General features: G+C 45.0%; 1 protein-coding gene across 1 annotated transcript in view; it reads right to left on the bottom strand.

Annotated features, from left to right (window-relative positions):
• CDHR3 (cadherin related family member 3) overlaps positions 1-19,318 on the bottom strand; it is a 97,217-nt gene that overhangs the window by 70,310 nt on the left and 7,589 nt on the right. The window contains exons 2-4 of the mRNA XM_070046274.1: positions 12,517-12,716; positions 6,239-6,404; positions 2,721-2,818 (exon numbers count right to left, since the gene is read on the bottom strand). Of these exons, the coding sequence (XP_069902375.1) occupies positions 2,721-2,818; positions 6,239-6,404; positions 12,517-12,716 (464 nt within the window). The remainder of the gene's footprint in view (positions 1-2,720; positions 2,819-6,238; positions 6,405-12,516; positions 12,717-19,318) is intronic.

The raw sequence follows: 19,318 nt of genomic DNA, 5'->3' as shown, positions 1-19,318 counted from the left end.
GGCAGCACAAGAGATCACTGGGTGGGGTGCTTTAAAAACCTGATGTCTGGGCCACACCCCAGGTCAATCACATCAGACTCTTAGGGTGTGGGACCCAGATCTCTGTGCTTCTGCAAGTTCCTCCGGTGGTTTCAATTTACAGCTAAGGTTGAGAAGCACAGGTTTGGTCAATAGCAAATTAACCCATCTCCTTTCTCCTTGTAGGGAGCAAAATATATCATTTAGTACCACCAAGCGGGCAGAATAAAATGTCTATGTACAAAGGCCGTGGCATGTTACTTCATGAACTGTTATTACCTTTTGCTAGTCTGAGAAAGGTTCCTTCTAGGTTATGTTCACTGCTCCTGAGGACTGGCTGTTGACTTTCTGTGCAGCTGTCAGTTCCAGCACAGGTGTTAAATACTTCATTAACGATTTCTGCTGCAGTGCCCCCTCCCCAAACAATCCTAAACTCACTGCAGAAGCCACAGTTGCAGCCACCCGGCTCCAGGTTCCAAGGGCCTGCAGCTGCTCTCCGATATCTTTGGATGGCATTACATTTTCTTTTAAGGGAGCAACACCTACTGTATTTGCTCCCCACCTGGGCTGCTTCCCTTCATCTGAAAGGGTAACAACCTGACTTAGGAGGTATTTTTGAAAGGGCCATGACCTTGTTCCTTCTGCCTAATTTTCGAAATATATATTGAAATGGAGATTTAAAAATAAATATTTTTTTCTTCACAGCCGAGATTCCTTCCACTCTGCCCCCACTGCATCTTGTACAAACTTTATAGTAATGATCTTATTGAATTATCATTATTTGGTGTATGCATGAATGTCTCCCATCCAGACTGTAAACTTCTTGAGGTACAAAGATGTGTCTTATTCGTCTTTGTATCCAAAGCATCTAATAGAAAGCCTGGCACATAGTGGATTCTTGGCAAATGTTGAAATGAATTAAATGTATAAGTGTGGTACTGTGCTTTGGGTTGCTGACTTAATGTCCATCCAGAATCCCTTTTCCCCTGGTCACCACCAAGCAACAGTGGCCATAAGACACAGTTCTGGCCATTGAGAAGTAAGCAGAAGACCCCTGGGTAGGGTTTCCAGGAGGGTCTTGGTTTCCCCACCAAACTGGGGGGGGGGGACAAACTGGGTTGGCCTGCCTCCTTTATCCTGTACCCCATCCTGCTTTCTTTTTCTCTTCTTCTTCCTGCCTGGAACTTAGAGGTAAAGCCTGGAGGTACAGCAGCCATCTTGTAATCATGAGGTTAACAAAGAGAGAACAAAGCCAACATACACTGGATGAAATAGCAGAAAGATAGGAAGAGCCAAGGTTGCTGAGAGTAGCAGCTGTGCCAGCCCTGGACTGCTTGCGTGCCTGCCTCTGGTCTTCTTGTTATGGAAGGAAAACAAATCTCATATCCACCACTGTGGTTAAGTTTTCTGTTACTTTCAGACAAACACATTTGTAAGTTATAAAACAAGTGTGTTATTAATAAGTACGCATTTAAAGCACCTAGTATTGCTCTTAGCAGGTAGTAGGGACCCACTAAGTGTTTGCATGTTAATCACTTATTCATGCAGATAGAATCTTGGATGAACGAATGGGTTGATTGGTTGTTTTTTTGACAGAAGGATTGCCTTCCAATGATAACAAATTATTCCCTAACTTAAGATATGTTCAATAATCTTAAAACAGCTTTGTTGCGAACCCTGTAGAACCATATTCTATTGGTTCTGGAGTTCATTCCCAAAGCTCCCTCCTGTTAGAGAAAGTAGTCCAGTTGAAGCTGCAAATCATGCAGCAAAGGCAGAGACAGCCTCCTGGCGTTACCGATTCCCCAGGTGTCATAGTTCAAGAATTCTCTTCTCTGTACGGTGGGTTTGCTGGAGTTTTGTCTGCTCCAAGATTAGACAGGTGGCATTAGCTTTGGTTTTTTCCTCTCCAGCCTGGGCTGCCCCGCTGCGTTGGGTACACAAGCTGGGAGCTGTGCACCCACCCATCGGTGGGCAGAGCTGGGAGCTGAGGCATCCTTGCCCAGAGATAAGCTAAGAGGCTTCTTGGCCTGAGTGTTAGTGGTTACAAGAGCTCCACTGGCAGCCCCCTTAAGGAAACTGATTAAAAAGGTGGGGATCAGCAGTCTCAGACTGAACCACGAGGCAATGCTGCAGGACTCAGTCTCCTGCTTTTCTCTGTGGAAATCCTCCTTTTCTTCGGAACTCCTGGGACTGTCTTCTAATTTTCTTTTAAAACTAGGCTCCAAGCAGCTTGTCTTCATCTCTTGAAAAGGAAGTATTAATGCCTGCCTTTGAGGTATACATTTTATGCTTATTTTTAGAATAATATAGCTGGTTTTTTATCACCTTAGAATTTAAAAAATATTGAACAATTTTGATACACCAGCACTGGACTAAGTGGCTTTATGTGTGTTATCTAATACTAACCATCCCCCTACTATGGTAGGTGCTATACTATTATTCTTCCATTTTATAGATGGAGAAATTGAAGCTCAGAGAGATTAAGAACTTGTCCAGGATCACACAGAGCCATGGATCTAATGTGGGGTGTCTGTCCCCAGAAGCCCCTCACCCATTCCAGCCTCCCCGGGGCTCTGTGCCTGGCAGTGGACAGCAGATTCCTCCCACTGCCCCCACCCAGCCCACCCCGCTGAGACTCCAGGCTCCTGTGTCAAAGACCACACAGAAAAGCCCCTCTGCAGTTTAGCAAGGAGACTTACACCGAGGGGTGTGTTTTGCCTTGTGTCTTCTGGATCGAAGGCCTCCACCTGGTAAATGAATCCAGGCTTTGCTCCTTCCACTATGTAGAGGTCTAGACCTATACCGGCATGCAAAGGGGAAAAAAGAAACATTTTATTAAATAAAACAAACGAGGAATTCCCAAACCAGGACAGCCATATCGAGCCAAGCACTGGGGGAAAGAAGAAAGCAGTGATTAAGGCCATGAGTAAGACCACTGACCAGCTTGCATGGGTGGATCCATTTATGGGAATTAAGAAAGAGCTAGGATTGACCAAGCTGGTGTCAAGTCTTTATGTATCTCCCGGGTTGAGACGTAACTAGGGTACTATTGTTTGCGGGGGAGGGGAGTGATAAGGACAGAGAGGTGGAAAGTAACCCAGTGGGAACCTCCAGTGTGAGTTCCAGATCCACTTTCACGTGCAAATTCCTCCTAAACCGAGCCTAGGTCACCCCTCAAGTGCACTTAGCATCTCAGCAGAAATGAGTCCCTGAAATGAGAGGCCTTATAGTGGAACAGAGAGAATATGGAAAAAAGGAGAGGGAGGGCTACCAAGGTTCAGGAAAGGGACCACACATAGATTCCGTCTACTTCAGAGTTCTCAGCCGGCAGGGTGAAGAGGGAGCAGACAGGGTCACTAGCACCACCAGCCTTGCCCGAGGGACCGCCATGCTCTGTCCTGGCATCTCTTTCTGAGAAGCTTTCTGAGAGATGACTGAGAACGTTAACATTAACTCACTCTTTTGGAGACACTATGCTGAGGACTTATGTTTCCTCCTTTCGTCTTCACAACAGCCCTGTAAAGTAGGTATTGTAGTTATCTCCACTTTACAAACAAGGACACAGGCTCAGAGAATTTGTGAGGTTGTCTCAGCTTCTAAGTAATAGAATCACAATTCAAACCCAGGCCATCTTACATCCAAGCTCCAGCGTACATTTGCTTTGATCACTGCTCAGGCTTTCATTCAAAAAAATATTGACTGAGTTCTCACTATGTACCAAATGCGGATCTACATGTTGGGAGTACAGCCATTCACAAAACACAAAACCCTGCTGTCATGAAGCCTGCATTTTAGTGGGGAGATATAGAAAATAAAATAAATGAATGAAATACATGAATGTTACTGAGCAATGTTACGGAGACGAATCAGGTATAAGGCATGTGGTGAGTTGGGTTACCATGTTAAATAGAGTGCTTCTGGAAGGTTCACTGACATTGGAGTCAAGATTCTTAAAGGAGGAGACAGAGATGCAGGGGAAGGGGCAGAGGAAACGGTGGATGCAAAGATACCGGGGTAGGGCGTGCCTGGGATATTCACAGACGGGTGAGAAGGCCGGGACTGCGGCAGCAGAGGAGTGAAGGGGAGATGTGTTGGAGAGGAGATGGGGTTTGGAAGGGGCTCATCGGATCTGATAGGTCCTTAGGGAGACTCTGGTTCTCCTTGTGAGGGAGATGGGAAGTTCTTGCAGGGTTTTAAGCAGAGGAGTGCCTTGATTTAACCGATGTTTAAGAATATCCCTCTGGCTGTCGTAAGAAGAATCAACTAGAGGGGGCAAGGGCAGAGCAGGAGACCGATTAGGTGGCCACTGCCGTGATCCCGGCGAGCCATGCTGGGGTTGCTGGGCAGAGGTTGGATTCTGCATAAACTTAGAAGCTGGCAGGATTTCCTAATGGGTTTGATGTTGGGTGTGAAAGACAGAGGGGAATCAAGGGTAACTGCGAGGTTTTGGCCCATGAAACTGGAAAGATGGAGTTGCCAGTAACTAAAATGGGAAAGATGAGAGAGGCAGATTTGGGCTGGGATGGTGGGGAGGGAGACGGGAGTCAAGAGTGGTTTGGGGGCACATTAAGTCTGAGATGTCAGATCCTAACACCAGTTCCAGTGTGTGTCTAGGGGGGTTCCCACACGACCAAGCAATTCTCCAACACCAGCTGCGTGTCCCACAACTCAACTCGATTCTGACACTGTCTACCCAGAGATAGCGTCAGATTCCACAGCTGCAGGGCTCCATCATACAAGACAGCCCCTGCCCCTTCAGATGCCAATCACACGTCCAGGTGGTCACCTGTGCTTCTGACCAACCGACTCTAGATGGGAGGTTCCCACAACCCCCTCCTCGGGTTCCAATAATTTGCTAGAGGAGTTTGCTGTCTAGTGAACACAGGGAAACATTTTACTTACTAGATTATTGGGTTATTATAAAAGGGTATAAGTCAGGATCAGCCAGATGGAAGAGATGCGTAGGGCACAGTATGGGAAAGGGGCAGAGAGTTCCCATGCCCTCCCCAGGCACCCACTCTCCCCAGGTTCCACGTGTTCACTTACCCGGAAGCTCTCTGAGCCCTGTTCTTTTGGGCTTTTATGGAAGCTTCATTGCGTAGGCACGACTGATTAAATCATTGGACATTAGTGACTGAACCCAATTTAACTCAATCTCCAGCCCCTCCCCCCTCTCCACTGTCCAACCTTCTAATCGTATGGTTGGTTTCTCTAGTGGACAACACCCATCCTTAGGTGGGGTCCAAAAGTCACCTCATTAATGTAAGAAAAAACACCTTTATCACTCATCACTTAGGACATTCCAACGATTTTAGTATCTGTGCCAGGAGGGGACAAAGACAAAAGATATGTTTCTTATTATAATTCACAATATCATGGATGTCCATTAGACATCCAAATGGAGATGTTGGGTAGGACAGTTTTTATCTAAGTCAGGAGTTCAAGGGTGAAGCTGGTGTAGCAGCTTCTTAGTTAATTTGGAACACTACCCTTACATGTGTGTAAAGTGAATGCGTTTCTAGCTTGCCTTGTCCAGAGGACATTAATACGCTAGGTTGATGTTTAGCCATCTTATTTGACTTTTTACTATTAATATGATGTACTAAAGTAGATTTCTTTGAAAAAATAACAAGGTAGTATGTACTGATATAAAATGTGACATTGATAGGTTAATAAAGATGATTGAGTCCAAAAAATAGGAAACAAACAAAAATAACAGTGGACTTGGGAGTTGTCAGTGTATGGATGGCCTTCAAAGCCATGAGCCAGGGAGAGATCACGCAGGATGTTACCCTATGCTCCGGTCCCCTGTATTGTCCCTACCCTGTAGCAGACCCCAAATACACAGTCCCCTCGAGGGGTCAGCATCCATGCGGAGAATGAACCAGTCAGTCAATGGCCGGTATCCAGTGCTAAGCCTGTAAACGGGCTCAGCCCAGTTTCCTCCAGCATGATCCACTTAAGGTCCTTGAGCCCCAGGTTCCTCCCCAGGAGAGGCCCAAGAGAAGCCATGGATGGAAAGGGCTTTGTAAATTATTGGGTGTTACTATTGGGAGTCCTGGGCTGGCGGACGTTTCACTTATTCCCCACTCATTAAGCAGTTGCCTTTTCCAGGGAAACAGCTGCTTGTTTATTTACTTTTCTATTTCACTCTGTCACCCAGCGTCCTGCCTGATGCCACCGTCTGGGCTGCATCGCACACCCCAGTGTGTCTTACCTGTTGCCAAGTTGCCTTGAAACTCAGGCGGCTCATTCACATCTGTTACCTGGACCGTCAGGACCTGCAGGTCAGTGACACCCATGTCATCCTTCACACAAATCTGCAAATCAAATATGTGTGGTCCTGTTTCAAAATCTAGTTGTTCCTTCCCGGTGGTGACAACCTAAAAGCAAATGCACAATTCTTAGTAACCATGTGAAAGAAGATCTGTTTTGTATGCACACATTTTGCAAAGGGATATTACTAGGAAGGAGGCAACCAGCACCCTGGAAACCATCTTTCACTCACTGTCAGGGGAACTGGTTGTTTTGCCTGTGTCTTTCCGACATAAACCCCGTGACACTTCACTAAATGGACTCCTCTGTGGACTACTGCTCTTCCTAGGAAAGACAAATATTCAGGAGACATCCTAGTTCCATCTACTGGAGATGGAAAGCCCGAAAAATTTAAAACCTGTCACTACTTGGGGTAGGCTCCTAGGCAAGTCCCTTAGCTACCCTGAATACAGTTTGATTTTCTTGTCTTTAAGATGCTGCACTTCCCTGGGATTGCTGTTAAGTTACGTCTTGACTCATCATTCCCCTCTAAGTTTCCCAAGGCCACATCTAAGAATAAACAAGAGAAGGATACATCTGCAGAAATAAGAAATGATATTTACTTACACCAACAGGCTCTTTGGGTTTTTGGTACATTTCCACACATTCTTCCACTGTCAGAAATGTGTCCTGTGCAAGACAAGTGTTTTGGAGTGGAGATGTGGAAGGGGCACCAAGCACCAGGGCCAGAGACATATCACCAGAATCTAGACTGTTGCCAGCAGGAACCCCTGTGGTCCATGGTAGAAGGGCCCTGCTGAGGTTAACTGGAGGCCAGTCTGTGACCTCGCACATCTATATGCACATCCCTGCCACCAGCTTAGCCTGTGGAGCTCCCAGAAGGCCCAGAGCCCTTTGAGATATCAAGGACTAAATTTCATAAATATCTTAATTTATGCTCATAGAAGAACCTTTTGGTTATTAATACAACTGGGGCCAGGCAGGGAGGCATTCAGTATCCTCTACTGAGAAAAGCACTTAGCTCCTATCCAGTTTCCACCACTGGACTTCTTTGTGACCTTGGGAAAGTTACCTGACCTTTCCCTGATTTTGTTTCCACACGACTATCATTAGGTAAATAATTCTCGACCTAGTTAAACAACTGAAGTATAATACAAGGTATTATAACAAAGAGCTAGACCACGGTACTATGGAAAATCATGGGGAAAAAAGTTCGTTGTGAGATGTGTTTAGTCAAGGAGGACTTCATGGACGAGGTGGTGGGCATTGTGTTTGACTTTGTACGATCTGGATTGATTATGAGAGGAGAGGATGGCCACAGATGTGAATGAGCACATGCAGTGGAGGGGGCACGTATGGAGGAGGGTTGAGAGGGGAAAACACAGTAATCTTGTCACCACCAATGAACAGGGTCAGCCTGGGCTCCACACAAGTGGAGATGACCTGTCTCTCTGCTTGGCACATGGGAGGTGAGAGGCAGCATAACATAGGAGTCAAGAGTGTAGACTCTGGAGCCAGACTGACTGGCTTCAAAGCTCAGCCTTCCCATTACTTAACCTTTCCGTGCCTCAATTTTACCATCTGTAAAGTGGGGATACTAATGGCATCTGCTTTCTGCAGTTGCTGGGAGGACTCCATGAGCTAATCCATGGAATACTTTGATCCCTGTCTGGTGCTGAGCGAGCACCCAGCAAATGCTGAGTTTTATTATCATTAGATGTCAAAAACTGTTCAGTGAATGTGTATCCACCAGAGCTGCCCCCGTCACAACGGTCCTCTGTGCTTCCTGATTTACACCCTAGCTTCCAGCTACCTAAGCCTGGAGTCCTCTCCTGAACTCCATGCTTGCAGATCCTTCACCCCAATGTTACCTATTGACAGCCTTTCTCCTTGGGGCCTGGCTCTAACACCCTAGAGGAAGAAAATAGAACAGTCAAAAAAAGGTCTAGGGCTTCCCTGGTGGCACAGTGGTTGAGAGGCCGCCTGCCGATGCAGGGGATATGGATTAGTGCCCCGGTCCAGGAAGATCCCACATGCCACAGAGCGGCTGGGCCCGTGAGCCATGGCCGCTGAGCCTGCGCATTGGGAGCCTGTGCTCCGCAAGGGGAGAAGCCACAACAGTGAGAGGCCTGCGTACCATCAAAAAAAAAAGGTCTAAAATGTTATATCTTGGAACCAAAGGAATTAGGTTGCTGCCAACACATGGAAAAGTTGCTTTTGCTGTTGTCTTTACCAGCATTAATTAAATGTTCATGTGCAAGGCTCTGGCCAAGACATTTTGTGGAGTATTTTATTTAATCATCGCAATAACCATAGGTTGGAAAAACTTCCCCCTTTCACACATCAGGAGACCAGAGCAGGGAGGAGAAGGAACTCCGAAGATCACAGCTGGGAGTGGTGGAGTCTCTCTGATGGTGGGCAATCTGGCTGCAGAGTTTTGCTAAAAGACGATAAGTTTAGTTTTAGGTGTGTTAAGTTTGAGGTTGTTCTGGACAAGGCTGACCAAATTTACAAGGTCCACAGAGCTCACGACAGCAGATGAGGACAGAGCGGTATTAAGCTCAGAGATGGGCCAATGGCAGGGGGGCAAGCGCGGCCGCCATGCAGCCTCAGAGAGCGCCTGCCCTTACAGCTCTCGTGGATGTCCGTTAGTCCCGCCTCCCTGACTCCTCGGAGCTCTCCTTCTTGGTGCTGCTCCAGAGGTGAGCCACATGCGCTGCTGGATGAGGCTTGGATATCCCTCTTGGGAGGCAACAGTGAGGCAGCGCGGCTTGGGGGCGATGAGCAAGTGTTCTTGGGGCCAGCCTGCCTGACCTCAAATCTCAAGTCTGCCACCAGTTAGCTGTGTGAACTTGGGCGAGTTGCTCAACCTCTCTATGCCTCAGTTTCCCCACCTTTAACATGTAAGTAATAATAGCGTACCACTTCATAGCATTGTTATGAGGATTAAATGAACGCGTTCACAAAATGTTTAGGGGAATTCCTGGCATATGGTAAATGCGCCATAGATGTGACTTGTCGTCATCATCATCACCATCAGCGTTATTAATCCACCTAACCCCCCACCCCTGAAGTCTCAGCAGCTCTGTCTAAAAGTAGGGCAGCCTGCCTCTGGCATGATTGGACGTCACCCTCAGAAAGCCCTGCATGACTGAGTCCCAAGGCCAACAGTGACCAGACCTCTGGGCCAGAGACCCCAGAACCTTATGGCTAGGTCACCCTGCAGAGAGGGTCAAGGAGGAGCCAGGTTCTGCCACAGAGATGGCATTGCTGTGTTCTGTGGGAACAGCCCTTGTGAGCAGTTTGGGTTGGAGAATAGCGACTTCTTGCAGGGGATGGTTGATAATACTGGGTAGTTTCTGGAGAGCAGCAACAAATTCTTGAGAACAGCTTCAGGATGTGTGAACCTGTGGCCCATCCTAGTACCGACATGGGGTCCTGGGCAGCTGTTGGCTGTGGTGCCAGGAGGGCACCAGGACTGGGACTGTACACTGAACACGTGACCTAGATCAGTGGAGAGGCTCAGAAATCCTCCATTTCTAGAGGTCAGGAACAGGATGGAACTCCTCCTTGACTGACAGCCCTGCTTGAATCACACATGGAATATGGGAAGGGCAGGTATGATAGCGGAGGATTTGGGGGCTCATGCAAGCAGGAGTAGATGTGCAGGGCAGTGTAGGGGACAGAGCCTGACACTGGGAATGGGAAGACCTGAGTCAAGTTCTTATTTCATCCTTTCTGGCTCTGTGATCTCAGACAAATCAGCAGTTAACCTTGCTGTCTCTTTGTGATGTTATTTCTAGAATAGGGATTTGCAATTTTAATAGTGATAATATCAGTTTTAGTAGTAACAATTAAGAGACCAGGATGTGGACGTGCTTTTTTTTTTTAAACAGCCCTCATTTTTTAAATTAATGTTTATGTATGTATGTATGTATGTATGTATTTGGCTGTGTCAGGTTTTAGTTGTGGCATGCGAGATCTTTCACTGTAGCACACGGGCTCTTCATTGCAGCGCATGGTCTTCTCTCTAGTTGTGGTGTGTGGGCTCCAGAGCATGCAGGCTCAGTAGCTGCAGCACGTGGGCTCTCTAGTTGTGGCACAGGCTCTAGAGCGCACAGGCTCAGTAGTTGTGACGTGTGGGCTTAGTTGCCCTGTGACATGTGGGATATTAGTTCCCCGACCAGGGATCAAACCCAAGTCCCCTGCATTGGAAGGTGGCTTCTTAACCACTGGACCACAAGGGAAGCCACTGAACGTGCTTTAGAACATCTGAAAATCTGAAATAGCTTGGTCATCCTCATCATTAAAGGCTATAGACTATGAGAGGCTGAGAATGAGGGCTCTCAAGTGGAAATAACCCAAATATCTGTCAACTGATGAACAAATAGACAAAATGTAGTATATCCATTCAGTGGAATATTATTCAGCCATTAAAAGGACTGAAGTACTGATCCGTGCTACAACATGTGTGACCTTTGAAATTTTATGCTTAAGTGAAAAGAAGCCGGTCATTAAAAACCAAATACAATATGATTCCATTCATATGAAGGGGTTCAGAATAGGTAAATCCATTAAGACAGAAAGTAGTTCAGTGGTTCCCAGGGCCTGGGAGGATAGGAGACAGGGGAGCGACTGCTAATGGACTTGGGGTTTTGTTTTGGGGTGATGAAAACATTCTACAATTAGATCGTGGTGATGGTATGTGAATAGAGTAAAAACCACTGACTTGTGTACTTTAGACGGGTGAATTATATGCTATGTGTATTATGTCTCAATAGAGCTGTTTAAAAAAATAATGAGAGCTCTAAAACCAGACTACCTGCCTTCCAGTTTCAGCACAGCAGTAGCTGTACAACCCAGGGCACGTTGTCTCACCTCTCTGTTAAATTTTGCATCATTTCCCCCACCTGTACAAAGGAGATAATCATACAAATAACATCATTGGCTTGTTGTGAATATTACAAGAGTAAACACATGTCAAGCACTTTCCGCAGTGTCCGGTGTATACTACGTGCTCTGTAAGTGTAAGCAACTGGCAAGGCTTAGAGGCACAGATAAGCAACAGCTGTTAAAGATGAACCGGAAGTCAAGGGAGCAGGTAGATAGGCAGGGAAGTCACAGAAACAGTATGTGGGCCCTGGGAATGTACCCTGGATGGTGAGTTGAAGTCTTCCTGAATGTGTGCTCCTTGCATACCAGAGGGCCCACCCCTGGGGTGCAGAGAATACCAGATGCCGGGTTCTTGCCTTCAAGTCCTGGGCTCCACAGGTCTGCTCTGGGGCCCAGATATGCACACTTTCTGAAAGCTCCCCTAGTGGCTCTAATCATCAGCTGGGTTTAAGAACACCTTATGTATCTCAGAGAGGCAACCGAGCCTAGACCAAGCAGGCCCACTGGGTCCCACCAGAAACCCAGAGCAATGGCAGGTGGGAGCAGGGGCAAAGCTGATGATGACTGTGGGAGGTCCCTACGCCCATTGAGGAATGAGGTAGGCCTGAGGGATAATGCAGTACAAACGGGTCCAGACACCTAGACCCTAAAGACATCCTTAGAAGGCCTTTGAGGTTACCAGTAGACATGCAATCAGCAGGTTTGTCCTGCCTAAGGAGAAGTGAAAACTTTGGAAAAGACCCAAATGACAAACGAGAAAACAGCAGCAGTGGCGTGGCTCTTGAATGTGAATGATTGGGGTCTGAATTGCCCAAGAGGAAACATTCACATAGTATGGCTGGACATCCAGACTTATATTTTTGTTAAGGGTGCATTCTTCCATATGAAATGTCTCCTCATAAATTTCCTTCTGAAAAATTACAGAATCATAGAAAAGAAGAATCACCAGGTACAAATTCATCAGGGCCTCGTTTTTAAGGAGATCATCACACAAACCGTGCCACCCAAAGAATTCAGTTACTGTCAGCACCTCTAACACCTGTTATCGTGTGAGGGTGGTTGGCAATAAGAAACAAACCTTTTATTTGTAGCAAATTGAACACATTGTTCATTTGGACTGAATTAAATGGAGAAAAAGTCCAAAGCTATAGGGGCATCTAGCACAGAGGGCTGTAGAATGCCCCAAACAGAATGCCCGGATCTTACAAGAGGGGAGATTAAACCAGGGAAAGAGGAGGAAATGATCACTGATCGAGAATCCCATCCACCCCATCTTCAGGACCCCTCTTTGTGAGCAGCTCCTATTGGGAGTAAGGTGGTGCTTACCTCAAAGTCAGTGTCTGACAGCCAGTTCACCCTGAAGGCCTCAGTGAGGGGACTTGAGTTGATTAGGGGAAACCCTGGGATCACAGGTGACAATGATGCTGATAATGTCACAGAAAACTTGTGCACTGAAGTCTCAGGTGGAGAATTCTCTGCCACGTTGCTTGTAGCAGGTAAGTGGATTAGGTGTAGTGCATGTCCCACTGCGGATTTAAAAAGGATGCAAAATGACATGAGCACAAAGCCTTGTGCTGGAAACAAGCACTTAGCAGCTTGGTCTGTGGCTTCAACTCGTAGCTCAGGGCAACACTGGAACCCAGTCACTCCCCAAGAATGAAGACTCTTGCCAAGAGCTGGAAACAGGAATGCGAGATCATCTCAAAGCCAAGAAAACAACCACCAGCAAACAATCATGAAATCTGCTTCTGTCATTCTGGAAATAACGCTGCTGTCTTTCTTTTGTCTCTCTGCTTCCTTTCTGGTTTCTCCCAGCCTTTGTGAAGAGCCAGGGAGAGGGAAATGTGATGCCTTAGAAGACAGACACCCCTTGGAGGACCCAGTCTGGCCATGGCATCCTCTGTCTTACAAGGGCCAGGGAGTCTCTAAGAATTTATTTTCCTTCTCCGTGTCAGTGTTTGATTCAGAGGCCGTTGAGAATGGAGTGTGCATGAGAACTCCAAAATCATGCCAGCTCTCCCCACATCCCTAAGGAATCTCACGGACAATGATTTATTATTACTGGATGCTGTGGGCATCATGGAGAGGGTCAATCAGTACATCATGCTCGATAGAGTGACTCCCATTTCACAGAGAAGGTAGTGAGAGACTCAGGGCAGGCCCGTGAATTACCTTGGGCTGCATTACAAACAGGGAATGTTATGATGTCAGAGAAAATGTGTTTCTTCCAGGAAAGCCTTAGGACACTCTAAGGTCTCCTTGACACTCTGCAGGATTTTGCCAGCACAGAGGAGAGCAGTGGGTCATATTCTTTATGCTTCCATAATGATGGTTCCTGTAGGGGTTGAATAGTGCCCCCCCCAATTCATGGCCACCCAGAACCTCAGAATGTAGCTTATCTGCAAGTAGAGTCTTTGTAAATGTAATTAGTTAAGAGGAGGTCGTGCTGGATTAGAGTGGGCCCCAAATGTAGTGAGTGGTGTCCTTATGAGAACAGGATAGGACACAGAGACACACACACAAGGAAGAAGCCCATGTTAGGAAAGAGGAACAAACTGAAGTGATGTAGCTACAAGCCAAGGCATGGCAAGCAACCCCCAGAAACCAGGAGGTAGGCCTGGAGCAGCTTCTCCCTCAGAGTCTCTGGAAGGAACCAATCCTGTTGACACCTTGATTTCAGACTTCTGGGCTCCTTAACTGTGAGAGAATAAATTTCTGCTGCTTTAAGCTGTTCAGTTTATGGTAATTTGTTACGGCATCCCTAGGAAATTAATACAATTACCACTTAACCAATGGTCCAAATAAATGCATCATGTAAAATACTTTCTCTCATTTACTCCTCAGAATAATCCTCTCAGATAAATATTAGTGTCATCATTTTACAGATGAGGAAACCAAGCTGAAGGACACATGGTGAATAATAAGTAATGAAGCCAAAATTTACACTGAGGTCTTGCTTCTCAGCCAGCTTCCAACCTTGGCCACCGTTAGCCACTGGGGACAAAAATTCCTGGAATGGGAGGAGGTAGGGGGGAACAGTAGAAAGATCTGAAAGGTGCAAAATTTCTAGAAACAAACAAGCCATGGGAAAATGTTGGCTTGTATAAGAGAATGTTTTTATTTCAAATTTGGGGGAGGGGATGCAGAGAGGTAGGTAGAAATGCAGGAGAAAGTGAAATATAAACACATTCACCGATACAAGCTTTCCTAAATCTAAAATCATCTGATTTCGTTTAGAGACTAAAATGCATTATGCGTAAGTTATTTTTTGCTGGCGGCATTACCCGATTTTATGGGCAAGGACTGTGCAAGGACTGAGAAATGTCAAAACAGCTGAGGTTTAGGGTGATGTGAATACAAATGGATTTTTTTAATCTATTAAAATTGACTTTAATATTAGAGCATCCTTGTGATTAAAAAACCAGCAGCAAAATAGTATGCCTGGAGTATTTAGAGGCAAAAAGTTCCCCAAAATAGTTTTTCAAAATGAGAAAAATAATCAACTGCTGTGGTGGGTTGGGTTTTGTGGGTATAATTCCCTCAAGCCCTCTTTTCCCACCACTGGAATCTCCACCCCACTCCCCCAAGCTGTTCACAAGTGTGTTCCCTCCCAGCTCAGCAGGGCAAGATGGTCATGAGCAAAATGAAAGGTTGGCAATTTGTCTCCAAGGGCCCCACCCCCGACCTGATCTTGCCCCCTCCCACTCACTCCAGTGATTCGTACCCCTCTAGCCAACGAGGAAGGAGGCCTCTGAGCATGTTTAAACAAAGATGTAACTCACTACATTTTTCTCAAGAATAGCCTGGGGTAAGGTAGTGCCCGACCCAAAGGAACAGACTGAAACTAGTAACCACTCACCTTCACTGGGCACCTACTCACTGGGCATCATGCTAGGTGTGCCTGATTTCATCCATTCTAACCGTGGTCCCTGGATGTAGGTATTGCTGCCACGATTTCACACACCTGAGACTACACACCCGGTAAGTGGCCATGGGGGGCTCTGGCTCATGCATCTGGGTCTGTATATAACAGACTGCATGTCCCCCACTACCGACAGTCTGTTGCTCCATGCTCATCAGGTGACCCTGCATGTGGGATGCATTGTGGTTATTCTATGACCTGGTAGCAGCATAACAAGATGGTGCTGGGAGCTGGTAAGAGATTGGACACATGACCAAGATGTTAGATTTGAGTGATGTGATCTATAAGAGGCCATTTGGGGGAACAGCATAAGGCATGGTGCTGGGTATTAGCTTGATATGGGCTCGGCTATGAGAGGCTTGCTAAGCCCTACTCAGGGCTCCCCACAGCCTCACCTTGAACAGATAGATTACCACAGCCACCAACCTTGCTGCGGGTCCTGTGGCAAACTGGAGAGGCCATGCTCCCCAAATATGTCCAGCCGAAGCTCCTAGTTTGCTTCATGGGGAGTGTATCCATTGATCTTGTTGCGTTAATTATAACTTGGTTAAGCCCTAGGTTTGAGAGGCTAATTCTATGGAAGAACCAACCTTCCAATCCAAGTCTTTGACTCCAAGGACAGGACTCCTTTGCATGGCTCCATGCTGCCTCCTTACACTTATAGAGCTTGTTGTGCTCTTCCCTGAGTGGTCCTATTTCACATAGCAGTGAGGGAAATATTTCAGAGGGAAAAGTGGATCTATCCAGTGGCCCTTAAGCACTTTGTGTTGAGAACTACCTATTCCATGTATGGATAAAACCAGGCTGTGTCTTTGAATATGCCCTTTCTGCTGACATTCTTGCCAGAGCTGTTCTGCTCTTCATCTGGAGGCCTCTCTTCCCAGGAAAAAGTTATGTATGCCAGGGTCATGTAACTGAACCCTAAAAACTTTGAGGCAGACACTCCAGGGACACTGATAAGAAAGGTGGCCAAGCTTGGATCTCCCAACTCTTAGTCCAACACCCACTTTCTCCAGCTTCCTTGCTGTTAAAAGCAGTAGTAGCAGTATTAAAGCAATAGTAATAATAATAATTAGTGGCTAGGGTCCACACCCTAAAAATAGAGCAGTTAATAAGATATAAAATTCACCAAATATTCAGTTCATTCATTCTACAGATAAGTATAAGGTATGTCACCAGAAAGACAAGATCCAGCCCCATCCACCAGAACACAGGCACCAGTCCCCTCCACCAGGAAGCCTACACAACCCACTGAACCAACCTTACCCACTGAGGGCATTCACCAAAAACAATGGGAACTATGAACTTACAGCCTGCGAAAAGGAGACCCCAAACACAGTAAGTTAACTAAAATGAGAAGACAGAGAAATACACAGCAGATGAAGGAGCAAGGTAAAAACCCACCAGACCAAACAAATGAAGAGGAAATAGGCAGTCTACCTGAAAAAGAATTCAGAATAATGATAGTAAAGATGATCCCAAATCTTGGAAATAGAATGGAGAAAATACAAGAAACGTTTAACAAGGACCTAGAAGAACTAAAGAGCAAACAAACAAAGATGAACAACACAATAAATGAAATTAAAAATTCTCTAGAAGGAATCAATAGCAGAATAACTGAGGCAGAAAAACGGATAAGTGACCTGGAAGATAAAATAGTGACAATAACTACCGCAGAGCAGAATAAAGTAAAAAGAATGAAAAGAATTGAGGACAGTCTCAGAGACTTCTGGGACAACATTAAACACACCAACATTTGAATTATAGGGGTCCCAGAAGAAAGAAGAGAAAAAAAAAAGGGACTGAGAAAATATTTGAAGAGATTATATTTGAAAATTTCCCTAATTTGGGAAAGGAAGTAGCCACCCAAGTCCAGGAAGTGGAGGGACTCTCATACACAATAAATCCAAGGAGAAATGTGCCAAGACACATATTAATTAAACTATCAAAAATTAAATACAAAGAAAAAATATTAAAAGCAGCAAAGGAAAAGAAACAAATAACATACAAGGCAATCCCCATAAAGATAACAGCTGATCTTTCAGCAGAAACTCTGCAAACCGGAAGGTAGTGGCAGGACATATTTAAAGTGATGAAAGGGAAAAAACTACAACCAAGGGGCTTCCCTGGTGGCACAGTGGTTGAGAGTCTGCCTGCCGATGCAGGGGACATGGGTTCTTGCCCTGGTCCAGGAAGATCCCACATGCCACGGAGCGGCTGGGCCCGTGAACCATGGCTGCTGAGCCTGTGCATCCGGAGCCTGTGCTCCACAATGGGAGAGGCCACAACAGTGAGAGGCCAGCGTACCACAAAAAAAAAAAAAAAAAAAGGGTACAAAAAACTACAACCAAGATTACTCTACCCAGCAAGGATCTCATTCAGATTTGATGGAGAAATAAAACCTTCACAGACAAACAAAAGCTAAGAGAATTCAGCACCACCAAACCAGCTTTACAACAAGTGCTAAAGGAACTTCTCTAGGCAAGAAACACAAGAGAAGGAAAAGACCTAAAATAACAAACCCAAAACAATTAAGAAAATGGGAATAGGAACATACATATCGATAACTACCTTAAATGTAAATGGATTAAATGCTCCAACCAAAAGACATAGACGGGCTGAATGGTTACAAAAACAAGACCCGTATATATGCTGTCTACAAGAGACCCACTGCAGACCTAGGGACACCTACAGACTGAAAGTGAGGGGATGGAATAAGATATTCCATGCAAATGGAAATCAAAAGAAAGCTGGAGTAGCAATTCTCATATCAGACAAAATAGACTTTAAAATAAAGACAATTACAAGACACAAAGAAAGACATTACATAATGATCAAGGGATCAATCCAAGAAGAAGATATAACAATTGTAAGTATTCATGCACCCAACATAGGAGCACCTCAATACATAAGGCAAATGCTAACAACCATAAAAGGGGAAGTCGACAGTAACACAAGCATAGTAGGGGACTTTAACACCCCACTTTCACCAATGGACAGATCATCCAAAATGAAAATAAATAAGGAAACACAAGCTTTAAATGATACATTAAACAGGATGGACTTAATTGACATTTATAGGACATTCCATCCACAAACAACAGAATACACTTTCTTCTCCAGTGTTCATGGAACATTCTCCAGGATAGATCATATCTTAGGTCACAAATCAAGCCTTGGTAAATTTAAGAAAATTGAAATCATATCAAGTATCTTTTCCAACCACAATGCTATGAGACTAGATATCAGTTACAGGAAAAAATCTGTAAAAAATACAAACACATGGAGGCTAAATAATACACTACTAAATAACCAAGAGATCACTGAAGAAATCAGAGAGGAAATCAAAATATACCTAGAAACAAATGACAATGAAAACACGGCAACCCAAAACCTATGGGATGCAGCAAAAGCAGTTCTAAGAGGAAAGTTTATAGCAATGCAATCATACCTCAAGAAAAAAGAGACATCTCAAATAAACAACCTAACCTTACACCTAAAGCAATTAGCGAAAGAAGAACAATAAAAACCCCAAAGTTAGCAGAAGGAAAGACGTCATAAAGATCAGATCAGATATAAATGAAAAAGAAATGAAGGAAACAATAACAAAGATCAATAAAACTCAAAGCTGGTTCTTTCAGAAGATAAGCAAAATGATAAACCATTAGCCAGACTCATCAAGAAAAAGAGGGAGAAGACTCAAATCAATAGAATTAGAAATGAAAAAGGAGAGGTAACAACTGACACTGCAGAAATACAAAGGGTCATGAGAGATTACTACAAGCAACTCTATGCCAATAAAATGGACAACCTGGAAGAAATGGACAAATTCTTAGAAAGGTACAACCTTCCAAGACTGAAACAGGAAGAAACAGAAAATGTAAACAGACCAATCACAAGCACTGAAATTGAAACTGTGATTAAAAATCTTCCAACAAACAAAAGCCCACGACCAGATGGCTTCACAGACGAAATCTATAAAACATTTAGAGAAGAGCTAACACCTATCCTTCTCAAACTCTTACAAATTATAGCAGAGGGAGGAACACTCCCAAGCTTATTCTACGAGGCCACCATCACCCTGATACCAAAACCAGACAAAGATGTCACAAAAAAAGAAAACTACAGGCCAATATCACTGATAAACATAGATGCAAACATCCTCAACAAAATACTAGCAAACAGAATCCAACAACACATTAAAAG

The sequence above is a fragment of the Globicephala melas genome, chromosome 9 (assembly GCF_963455315.2).
Source record: "Globicephala melas chromosome 9, mGloMel1.2, whole genome shotgun sequence".
Lineage (NCBI taxonomy): Eukaryota > Metazoa > Chordata > Mammalia > Artiodactyla > Delphinidae > Globicephala > Globicephala melas.
Note: the sequence above shows the minus strand (reverse complement) of the source record. Positions and strands in the feature narration are given on the sequence as shown.